Raw genomic sequence first — 12,500 nt, 5'->3', positions numbered from 1 at the left:
CTAGAGTTTAATTCAGGAGATGTAATAGATATATACGTTCTAGAGTTTAATTCAGGAGATGTAATAGATATATACGTTCTAGAGTTTAATTCAGGAGATGTAATAGATATATACGTTCTAGAGTTTAATTCAGGAGACGTAATAGATATATACGTTCTAGAGTTTAATTCAGGAGACGTAATAGATATATACATTCTAGAGTTTAATTCAGGAGATGTAATAGATATATACGTTCTAGAGTTTAATTCAGGAGATGTAATAGATATATACGTTCTAGAGTTTAATTCAGGAGATGTAATAGATATATACGTTCTAGAGTTTAATTCAGGAGATGTAATAGATATATACGTTCTAGAGTTTAATTCAGGAGATGTAATAGATATATACGTTCTAGAGTTTAATTCAGGAGATGTAATAGATATATACGTTCTAGAGTTTAATTCAGGAGATGTAATAGATATATACGTTCTAGAATTTAATTCAGGACATGTAATAGATATATACGTTGTAGAATTTAATTCAGGAGATGTAATAGATATATACGTTCTAGAGTTTAATTCAGGAGATGTAATAGATATATACGTTCTAGAATTTAATTCAGGAGATGTAATAGATATATACGTTCTAGAGTTTAATTCAGGAGATGTAATAGATATATACGTTCTAGAATTTAATTCAGGAGATGTAATAGATTATATACGTTCTAGAGTTTAATTCAGGAGATGTAATAGATATATACGTTCTAGAATTTAATTCAGGAGATGTAATAGATATATACGTTCTAGAGTTTAATTCAGGAGATGTAATAGATATATAAGTTCTAGAGTTTAATTCAGGAGATGTAATAGATATATACATTCTAGAGTTTAATTCAGGAGATGTAATAGATATATACGTTCTAGAGTTTATGCAGGAGGTAATAGATTAATATACGTTCTAGAGTTTAATTCAGGAGATGTAATAGATATATCACGTTCTAGAGTTTAATTCAGGAGATGTCATAGATATATACATTCTAGAGTTTAATTCAGGAGAGTGTAATAAGATAAGATACGTTCTATGAGTTTCATTCAGGAGATGTCCATAGATATATACGTTCCTAGAGTTTAATTCAGGAGATGTAATGAGATATATAACGTTCTAGAGTTTAATTCAGGAGATGTAATAGATATATACGTCTAGAGTTTAATTCAGGAGATGTAATAGATATATACGTTCTAGAAGTTTAATTCAGGAGATGTAATAGGATATATACGTTCTTAGAGTTTAATTCAGGAGATGTAATAGATATATACATTCTAGAGGTTATAATTCAGGAGATGTATAGATATATACGTTCTAGAGTTTAATTCAGGAGATGTAATAGATATACGTCTAGAGTTTAAATTCAGGAGATGTAATAGATATATACATTCTAGAGTTTAATTCAGGAGATGTAATAGATATATAACGTTCTAGAGTTTAATTCAGGAGATGTAATAGATATATACGTTCTAGAGTTTAATTCAGGAGATTGTAATAGATATATACGTTCTTGAGGTTAATTCAGGAGATTAATAGATATATACGTTCGAAGAATTTAATTCAGGACATGTAATAGATATATACGTTCTAGAATTAATTCAGGAGATGTAATAGATATATACGTTCTAGAGTTTATTCAGGGAGATGTAATAGATATATACGTTCTAGAGTTTAATTCAGGAGATGTAATAGATATATACGTTCTAGAATTTAATTCAGGAGATGTAATAGATATATACGTTCTAGAGTTTAATTCAGGAGATGTAATAGATATATACGTTCTAGAATTTAATTCAGGAGATGTAATAGATATATACGTTCTAGAGTTTAATTCAGGAGATGTAATAGATATATAAGTTCTAGAGTTTAATTCAGGAGATGTAATAGATATATACATTCTAGAGTTTTAATTCAGGAGATGTAATAGATATATACGTTCTAGAGTTTAATTCAGGAGATGTAATAGATATATACGTTCTAGAGTTTAATTCAGGAGATGTAATAGATATATACGTTCTAGAGTTTAATTCAGGAGATGTAATAGATATATACATTCTAGAGTTTAATTCAGGAGATGTAATAGATATATACGTTCTAGAGTTTAATTCAGGAGATGTAATAGATATATACGTTCTAGAGTTAATTCAGGAGATGTAATAGATATATACGTTCTAGAGTTTAATTCAGGAGATTGTAATAGATATATACGTTCTAGAGTTTAATTCAGGAGATGTAATAGATATATACGTTCTAGAGTTTAATTCAGGAGATGTAATAGATATATACGTTCTAGAGTTTAATTCAGGAGATGTAATAGATATATACATTCTAGAGTTTAATTCAGGAGATGTTAATAGATATATACGTTACTAGAGGGGTTTTCTAGAGTTAATTCAGGAGATGTAATAGATATATACGTTCTAGAGTTTAATTCAGGAGATGTAATAGATATATACATTCTAGAGTTTAATTCAGGAGATGTAATAGATATATACGTTCTAGAGTTTAATTCAGGAGATGTAATAGATATATACGTTCTAGAGTTTAATTCAGGAGATGTAATAGATATATACGTTCTTGAGTTTAATTCAGGAGATGTAATAGATATATACGTTCTAGAATTTAATTCAGGACATGTAATAGATATATACGTTCTAGAATTTAATTCAGGAGATGTAATAGATATATACGTTCTAGAGTTTAATTCAGGAGATGTAATAGATATATACGTTCTAGAGTTTAATTCAGGAGATGTAATAGATATATACGTTCTAGAGTTTAATTCAGGAGATGTAATAGATATATACGTTCTAGAATTTAATTCAGGAGATGTAATAGATATATACGTTCTAGAGTTTAATTCAGGAGATGGTAACTCTTTAAACAACCTCTTTTGTGGTGCCCCAAATTCCTAATGAGTTAATTGTTACATCATAGTTAATGGATTAAATAAAGTAAAGTCATGACACTAGCCTACTCATGTCTTTGATCTAGAATATAGTAGTCTAGCTAGCCTGCTCACATGTTTTTGAACTGCATTATAGTAGTCTTGAATAGGTAGGATCGTAGTGTAGATTAACTTAGCTCAACTCACTTTTCCAACTACAGTACTCTAGCCTGTAGGTTTAACTGACCTGTCCTTGCCCGTCTCCTTCTTGAAGAGTTCGTCAAACTCAAGCATCTTCTGCCAGGAGATGATATAGACTTTTAGTTTGGGCAGCACCTGGTTCATCAACCTCAGGTTATTGTAGACCAGACCTTTCCCATCCCGCCGCATGTAACTACTGGGCCCCCAGAAGATAAACACTGTGTCCTGGAGGGAGGAGAATGTAATGTTACTACTGATAAACACTGTGTCCTGGAGGGAGGAGAATGTAGTTACTACTGATAACCACTGGGTCCTGGAGGGAGGAGAATGTAATGTTACTACTGATAAACACTGGGTCCTGGAGGGAGGAGAATGTAATGTTACTACTGATAAACACTGGGTCCTGGAGGGAGGAGAATGTAATGTTACTACTGATAAACACTGGGTCCTGGAGGGAGGAGAATGTAATGTTACTACTGATAAACACTGGGTCCTGGAGGGGAGGAGAATGTAATGTTACTACTGATAAACACTGGGTCCTGGAGGGAGGAGAATGTAATGTTACTACTGATAAACACTGGGTCCTGGAGGGAGGAGAATGTAATGTTACTACTGATAAACACTGTGTCCTGGAGGGAGGAGAATGTAATGTTACTACTGATAAACACTGGGTCCTGGAGGGAGGAGAATGTAAGTTACGACTGGATAAACACTGGGTCCTGGAGGGAGGAGAATGTAATGTTACTACTGATAAACACTGGGTCCTGGAGGGAGGAGAATGTAATGTTTACTACTGATAAACACTGGGTTCCTGGAGGGGAGGAGAATGTATGTTACTACTGATAAACACTGGGTCCTGGAGGGAGGAGAATGTAATGTTACTACTGATAAACACTGTGTCCTGGAGGGAGGAGAATGTAAATGTTACTACTGATAAACACTGGGTCCTGGAGGGGAGAGAATGTAATGTTACTACTGATAACACTGGGTCCTGGAGGGAGGAGATGTAATGTTCTACTGATAAACACTGGTCCTGGAGGGAGGAGAATGTAATGTATCTACTGATAACACTGGTCCTGGAGGGAGGAGAATGTAATGTTACTACTGATAAACACTGGGGTCCTGGAGGGAGGAGAATGTAATGTTACTACTGATAAACACTGGGTCCCTGGAGGGATGCGAGAGGTTACATGTATTACTACTGATAAACACTGGTTCCTGGAGGGAGGAGAATGTAATGTTACTACGATAAACACTGGGTCCTGGAGGGAGGAGAATGTAATGTTACTACTGATAAACACTGGGGTCCTGGAGGGAGGAGAATGTAATGTTACTACTGATAAACACTGGGTCCTGGAGGGAGGAGAATGTAATGTTACTACTGATAAACACTGTGTCCTGGAGGGAGGAGAATGTAATGTTACTACTGATAAACACTGGGTCCTGGAGGGAGGAGAATGTAATGTTACTACTGATAAACACGGGTCCTGGAGGGAGGAGAATGTAATTGTTATACTGATAAACACTGGGTCCTGAGGGAGCGAGAATGTAATGTTACTACTGATAAACACTGGGTCCTGGAGGGAGAATGTAATGTTACTACTGATAAACACTGGGTCCTGGAGGGAGGAGAATGTAATGTTACTACTGATAAACACTGGGTCCTGGAGGGAGGAGAATGTAATGTTACTACTGATAAACACTGGGTCCGGAGGGAGGAGAATGTAATGTTACTACTGATAAACACTGGGGTCCTGGATGGAGGAGAATGTAATGTTACTACTGATAAACACTGGGTCCTGGAGGGAGGAGATGTAATGTTTACTACTGATAAACACTGGGTCCTGGAGTGGAGGAGAATGTAAGTGTTTACTACTGATAAACACTGGGTCCTGGAGGGGAGAATGTACTGTTACTACTGATAAACACTGGTCCTGGAGGGGGAGAATGTAATGTTACTACTGATAAACACTGGGGTCCTGGAGGGAGGAGAATGTAATGTTACTACTGATAAACACTGGGTCCTGGAGGGAGAATGTAATGTTACTACTGATAAACACTGGGTCCTGGAGGGAGGAGAATGTAATGTTACTACTGATAAACACTGGGTCCTGGAGGGAGGAGAATGTAATGTTACTACTGATAACACTGGGTCCTGGAGGGAGGAGAATGTAATGTTACTACTGATAAACACTGGGTCCTGGAGGGAGGAGAATGTAATGTTACTACTGATAAACACTGGGTCCTGGAGGGAGGAGAATGTAATGTTACTACTGATAAACACTGGGTCCTGGAGGGAGGAGAATGTAATGTTACTACTGATAAACACTGGGTCCTGGAGGGAGGAGAATGTAATGTTACTACTGATAAACACTGTGTCCTGGAGGGAGGAGAATGTAATGTTACTACTGATAAACACTGGGTCCTGGAGGGAGGAGAATGTAATGTTACTACTGATAAACACTGGGTCCTGGAGGGAGGAGAATGTAATGTTACTACTGATAAACTGGGTCCTGGAGGGGAGGAGAATGTAATGTTACTACTGATAAACACTGGGTCCTGGAGGAGGAAATGTATGTTACTACTGATAAACACTGGGTCCTGGAGGGAGGAGAATGTAAGGTTACTACTGATAAACACTGGGTCCTGGAGGGAGGAGAATGTAATGTTACTACTGATAAACACTGGGGTCCTGGAGGGAGGAGAATGTAATGTTACTACTGATAAACACTGGGTCCTGGAGGGAGGAGAATGTAATGTTACTACTGATAAACACTGGGTCCTGGAGGAGGAGAATGTAATGTACTACTGATAAACCTGGGTCCTGAGGGGAGGAGAATGTAATGTTACTACTGATAACACTGGGTCCTGGAGGGAGGAGAATGTAATGTTACTACTGATAAACACTGGGTCCTGGGAGGGAGGAGAATGTAATGTTACTACTGATAAACACTGGGTCCTGGAGGGAGGAGAATGTAATGTTACTACTGATAAACACTGGGTCCTGGAGGGAGGAGAATGTAATGTTACTACTGATAAACACTGGGTCCTGGAGGGAGGAGAATGTAATGTTACTACTGATAAACACTGGGTCCTGGAGGGAGGAGAATGTAATGTTACTACTGATAAACCACTGGGTCCTGGAGGGAGGAGAATGTAATGTTACTACTGATAAACACTGGGTCCTGGAGGGAGGAGAATGTAATGTTACTACTGATAAACACTGGGTCCTGGAGGGAGGAGAATGTAATGTTACTACTGATAAACACTGGGTCCTGGAGGGAGGAGAATGTAATGTTACTACGGATAAACACTGGGCCTGGAGGGAGGAGAATGTAATGTTACTACTGATAAACACTGGGTCCTGGAGGGAGGAGAATGTAATGTTACTACTGATAAACACTGGGGTCCTGGAGGGAGGAGAATGTAATGTTACTACTGATAAACACTGGGTCCTGGAGGGAGGAGAATGTAATGTTACTACTGATAAACACTGTGTCCTGGAGGGAGGAGAATGTAATGTTACTACTGATAAACACTGGGTCCTGGAGGGAGGAGAATGTAATGTTACTACTGATAAACACTGGGTCCTGGAGGGAGGAGAATGTAATGTTACTACTGATAAACACTGGGTCCTGGAGGGAGGAGAATGTAATGTTACTACTGATAAACACTGGGTCCTGGAGGGAGGAGAATGTAATGTTACTACTGATAAACACTGGGTCCTGGAGGGAGGAGAATGTAATGTTTACTACACTGGGTCCTGGAGGGAGAGAATGTAATGTTACTACTGATAAACACTGGGTCCTGGAGGGAGGAGAATGTAATGTTACTACTGATAAACACTGGGTCCTGGAGGGAGGAGAATGTAATGTTACTACTGATAAACACTGGGTCCTGGAGGGAGGAGAATGTAATGTTACTACTGATAAACACTGGGTCCTGGAGGGAGGAGAATGTAATGTTACTACTGATAAACACTGGGTCCTGGAGGGAGGAGAATGTAATGTTACTACTGATAAACACTGGGTCCTGGAGGAGGAGAATGTAATGTTACTACTGATAAACACTGGGTCCTGGAGGGAGGGAAGTAATGTTACTATGATAACCGGGGAGCCTGGGAGGGAGGAGAAGTACTACTGATAAACACTGGGTCCTGGAGGGAGGAGAATGTAATGTTACTACTGATAAACACTGGGTCCTGGAGGGAGGAGAATGTAATGTTACTACTGATAAACACTGGGTCCTGGAGGGAGGAGAATGTAATGTTACTACTGATAAACACTGGTCCTGGAGGGAGGAGAATGTAATGTTACTACTGATAAACACTGGGTCCTGGAGGGAGGAGAATGTAATGTTACTACTGATAAACACTGGGTCCTGGAGGGAGGAGAATGTAATGTTACTACTGATAAACACTGGGTCCTGGAGGGGGAGAATGTAATGTTACTACTGATAAACACTGGGTCCTGGAGGGAGGAGAATGTAATGTTACTACTGATAAACACTGGGTCCTGGAGGGAGGAGAATGTAATGTTACTACTGATAAACACTGGTCCTGGAGGGAGGAGAATGTAATGTTACTACTGATAAACACTGGGTCCTGGAGGGAGGAGAATGAATGTTACTACTGATAAACACTGGGTCCTGGAGGAGGAGAATGTAATGTTACTACTGATAAACACTGGGTCCTGGAGGGAGGAGAATGTAATGTTACTACTGATAAACACTGGGTCCTGGAGGGAGGAGAATGTAATGTTACTACTGATAAACACTGGGTCCTGGAGGGAGGAGAATGTAATGTTACTACTGATAACACTGGGTCCTGGAGGGAGGAGAATGTAATGTACTACTGATAAACACTGGGTCCTGGAGGGAGAGAATGTGAGGAGAATGTACTATGTTACTACTGATAAACACTGGGTCCTGAGGGAGGAGAATGTAATGTTACTACTGATAAACACTGTGTCCTGGAGGGAGGAGAATGTAATGTTACTACTGATAAACACTGGGCCTGGAGGAGGAGAATGTAATGTTACTACTGAGAAACACTGGGTCTTGGAGGGAGGAGAATGTAATGTTACTACTGATAATCACTGGGTCCTGGAGGGAGGAGAATGTAATGTTACTACTGATAAACACTGGGTCCTGGAGGAGGAGAATGTAATGTACTACTGATAACCACTGGGTCCTGGAGGGAGGAGAGTTGTAAGTTACTACTGATAACACTGGGTCCTGGAGGGAGGAGAATGTAATGTTACTACTGATAAACACTGGGTCCTGGAGGGAGGAGAATGTAATGTTACTACTGATAACCACTGTGTCCTGGAGGGAGGAGAAGTAATGTTACTACTGATAAACACTGGGTCCTGGAGGGAGGAGAATGTAATGTTTACTACTGATAAACCTGGGTCCTGGAGGAGGAGAATGTATGTTACTACTGATAAACACTGGGTCCTGGAGGGAGGAGAATGGTAATGTTACTACTGATAAACACTGGGTCCTGGAGGGAGGAAATGTAATGTTACTACTGATAACAACTGGGTCCTGGAGGAGGAGAATGTAATGTTACTAACTGATAAACACTGGGTCCTGGAGGGAGGAGAATGTAATGTTACTACTGATAAACACTGGGTCCTGGAGGGAGGAGAATGTAATGTTACTACTGATAAACACTGTGTCCTGGAGGGAGGAGAATGTAATGTTACTACTGATAACACTGGGTCCTGGAGGGAGGAGAATGTAATGTTACCTTACTGATAAACACTCTGGGTCTGGAGGTGAGGAGAATGTAATGTTTACTGACTGATTAAACACTTGGGTCCTGGAGGGAGGAATGAATGTAATGTGTTACTAACGATAAACACTGGGGTCCTGGAGGAGAGGAGAATGATGTAATGTTACTACTGATAACACTGGGTCCTGGAGGGAGGAGAATGTAATGTTACTACTGATAAACACTGGTGGTCTGGAGGGAGGAGAATGTTAATGTTACTACTGAATAAAACACTGGGTCCTGGAGGGAGGAGAATGTTAAGGTTACTACTGATAAACACTGGGTCCTGGAGGGAGGAGAATGTAATGTTACTACTGATAAACACTGGGTCCTGGATGGAGGAGAATGTAATGTTACTAATGAGAAACCCAACCTGAACTCCTGGGTCCACCTGGAGGGAGGAGAATGGTAATGTTACGACTGATAAACACTGGGGTCCTGGAGGGAGGAGAATGTAATGTTACTACTGATAAACACTGGGTCCTGGAGGGAGGAGAATGTAATGTTACTACTGATAAACACTGGGTCCTGGAGGGAGGAGAATGTAATGTTACTACTGATAAACACTGGGTCTTGGAGGAGGAGAATGTAATGTTACTACTGATAAAAACACTGGGTCCTGGAGGGAGGAGAATGTAATGTTACTACTGATAACACTGGGTCATGGAGGGAGGAGAATGTAATGTTACTAACTGGATAAACACTGGGAATCCTGGAGGGAGAGAATGTAATGTTACTACTGATAACACTGGGTCCTGGAGGGAGGAGAATGTAATGTTACTACTGATAAAACACTGGTCCTGGAGGGAGGAGAATGTAATGTTATACTGATAAACACTGGGTCCTGGAGGGAGGAGAATGTAAGTTATACTGATAAACACTGGGTCCTGGAGGGAGGAGAATGTAATGTTACTACTGATAAACACTGTGGTCCTGGAGGGAGGAGAATGTAAATGTTTACTACTGATAAACCACTGGGTCCTTGGAGGGAGGAGAATGTAATGTTACTACTGATAAACACTGGGTCATTGGAGGGAGGAGAATGTAATGTTACTACTGATAAACACTGGGTCCTGGAGGGAGGAGAATGTAATGTTACTACTGATAAACACTGGGTCCTGGAGGGAGGAGAATGTAATGTTTACTACTGATAAACACTGTGTCCTGGAGGGAGAGAATGTAATGTTACTACTGATAAACACTGGTCCTGGAGGGAGGAGAATGTCATGTTACTACTGATAAACACTGGGTCCTGGAGGGAGCGAGAATGTAATGTTACTTACTGATAAACACTGGTCCTGGAGGGAGGAGAATTGAATGTTACTACTGATAACACTGGGTCCTGGAGGAGGAGATGTAATGTTACTACTGATAAACACTGGGTCCTGGAGGAGGAGAATGTAATGTTACTACTGATAAACACTGTGTCCTGGAGGGAGGAGAATGTAATGTTACTACTGATAAACACTGGGTCCTGGAGGGAGGAGAATGTAATGTTACTACTGATAACACTGGGGCCTGGAGGGGAAGGAGAATGTAATGTTACTACTGATAAACACTGGGTCCTGGAGGGAGGAGAATGTAATGTTACTACTGATAAACACTGGGTCCTGGAGGGAGGAGAATGTAATGTTACTACTGATAACACTGGGTCCTGGAGGGAGGAGAATGTAATGTTACTACTGATAAACACTGGGTCCTGGAGGGAGGAGAATGTAATGTTACTACTGATAAACACTGGGTCCTGGAGGGAGGAGAATGTAATGTACTACTGATAAAACACTGGGTCCTGGAGGGAGGAGAATGTAATGTTACTACTGATAAACACTGGGTCCTGGAGGGAGGAGAATGTAATGTTACTACTGATAAACACTGGGTCCTGGAGGGAGGAGAATGTAATGTTACTACTGATAAACACTGGGTCCTGGAGGGAGGAGAATGTAATGTTTACTACTGATAAACACTGGGTCCTGGAGGGAGGAGAATGTAATGTTACTACTGATAAACACTGGGTCCTGGAGGGAGGAGAATGTAATGTTACTACTGATAAACACTGGGTCCTGGAGGGAGGAGAATGTAATGTTACTACTGATAAACACTGGGTCCTGGAGGGAGGAGAATGTAATGTTACTACTGATAAACACTGGGTCCTGGAGGGAGGAGAATGTAATGTTACTACTGATAAACACTGGGTCCTGGAGGGAGGAGAATGTAATGTTACTACTGATAAACACTGGGTCCTGGAGGGAGGAGAATGTAATGTTACTACTGATAAACACTGGGTCCTGGAGGGAGGAGAATGTAATGTTACTACTGATAAACACTGGGTCCTGGAGGGAGGAGAATGTAATGTTACTACTGATAAACACTGGGTCCTGGAGGGAGGAGAATGTAATGTTACTACTGATAAACACTGGGTCCTGGAGGGAGGAGAATGTAATGTTACTACTGATAAACACTGGGTCCTGGAGGGAGGAGAATGTAATGTTACTACTGATAAACACTGGGTCCTGGAGGGAGGAGAATGTAATGTTACTACTGATAAACACTGGGTCCTGGAGGGAGGAGAATGTAATGTTACTACTGATAAACACTGGGTCCTGGAGGGAGGAGAATGTAATGTTACTACTGATAAACACTGGGTCCTGGAGGGAGGAGAATGTAATGTTACTACTGATAAACACTGGGTCCTGGAAGGGAGGAGAATGTAATGTTACTACTGATAAACACTGTGGTCCTGGAGGGAGGAGAATGTAATGTTACTACTGATAAACACTGGGTCCTGGAGGGAGGAAATGTAATGTTACTACTGATAAACACTGTGTCCTGGAGGGAGGAGAATGTAATGTTACTACTGATAACACTGGGTCCGTAGGGAGGAGAATGTAATGTTACTACTGATAAACACTGGTCCTGGAGGGAGTGAGAATGTAATGTTACTACTGATAAACACTGGGTCCTGGAGGGAGGAGAATGTAATGTTACTACTGATAAACCTGGGTCCTGGGGGGAGGAGATGTATGTTACTACTGATAAACACTGGGTGCTGGAGGGAGGGAGAATGTAATGTTACTACTGATAACACTGGGTCCTGGAGGGAGGAGAATGTAATGTTACTACTGATAAACACTGGGTCCTGGAGGGAGGAGAATGTAATGTTACTACTGATAAACACTGGGTCCTGGAGGGAGGAGAATGTAATGTTACTACTGATAAACACTGGGTCCTGGAGGGAGGAGAATGTAATGTTACTACTGATAAACACTGGGTCCTGGAGGGAGAATGTAATGTTACTACTGATAAACACTGGGTCCTGGAGGGAGGAGAATGTAATGTTACTACTGATAAACACTGGGTCCTGGAGGGAGGAGAATGTAATGTTACTACTGATAAACACTGGGTCCTGGAGGGAGGAGAATGTAATGTTCTACTGATAACACTGGGTCCTGGAGGGAGGAGAATGTAATGTTACTACTGATAACACTGGGTCCTGGAGGGAGGAGAATGTAATGTTACTACTGATAAACACTGGGTCCTGGAGGGAGGAGAATGTAATGTTCTACTGATAAACACTGGGTCCTGGAGGGAGGAGAATGTAATGTTACTACTGAT

At 40.5% G+C, this 12,500-nt stretch overlaps 1 protein-coding gene across 1 annotated transcript in view; it reads right to left on the bottom strand.

Moving 5' to 3' along the window:
- The window catches only part of LOC115181409 (alpha-N-acetylgalactosaminide alpha-2,6-sialyltransferase 5), a gene marked incomplete at its 5' end in the record, with an annotated part of 7,107 nt that extends 3,770 nt beyond the window's left edge, over positions 1 to 3,337 (bottom strand). The window contains 1 exon segment of the mRNA XM_029743347.1: positions 3,159 to 3,337. Coding sequence (XP_029599207.1) covers positions 3,159 to 3,337 — 179 coding nt within the window.
- Between the last annotated feature and the right edge of the window lie 9,163 nt (positions 3,338 to 12,500).

Source organism: Salmo trutta, unplaced genomic scaffold (genome assembly GCF_901001165.1).
Source record: "Salmo trutta unplaced genomic scaffold, fSalTru1.1, whole genome shotgun sequence".
NCBI classification, from domain to species: domain Eukaryota; kingdom Metazoa; phylum Chordata; class Actinopteri; order Salmoniformes; family Salmonidae; genus Salmo; species Salmo trutta.
This window is presented reverse-complemented; position numbering and strand designations above follow the sequence as displayed.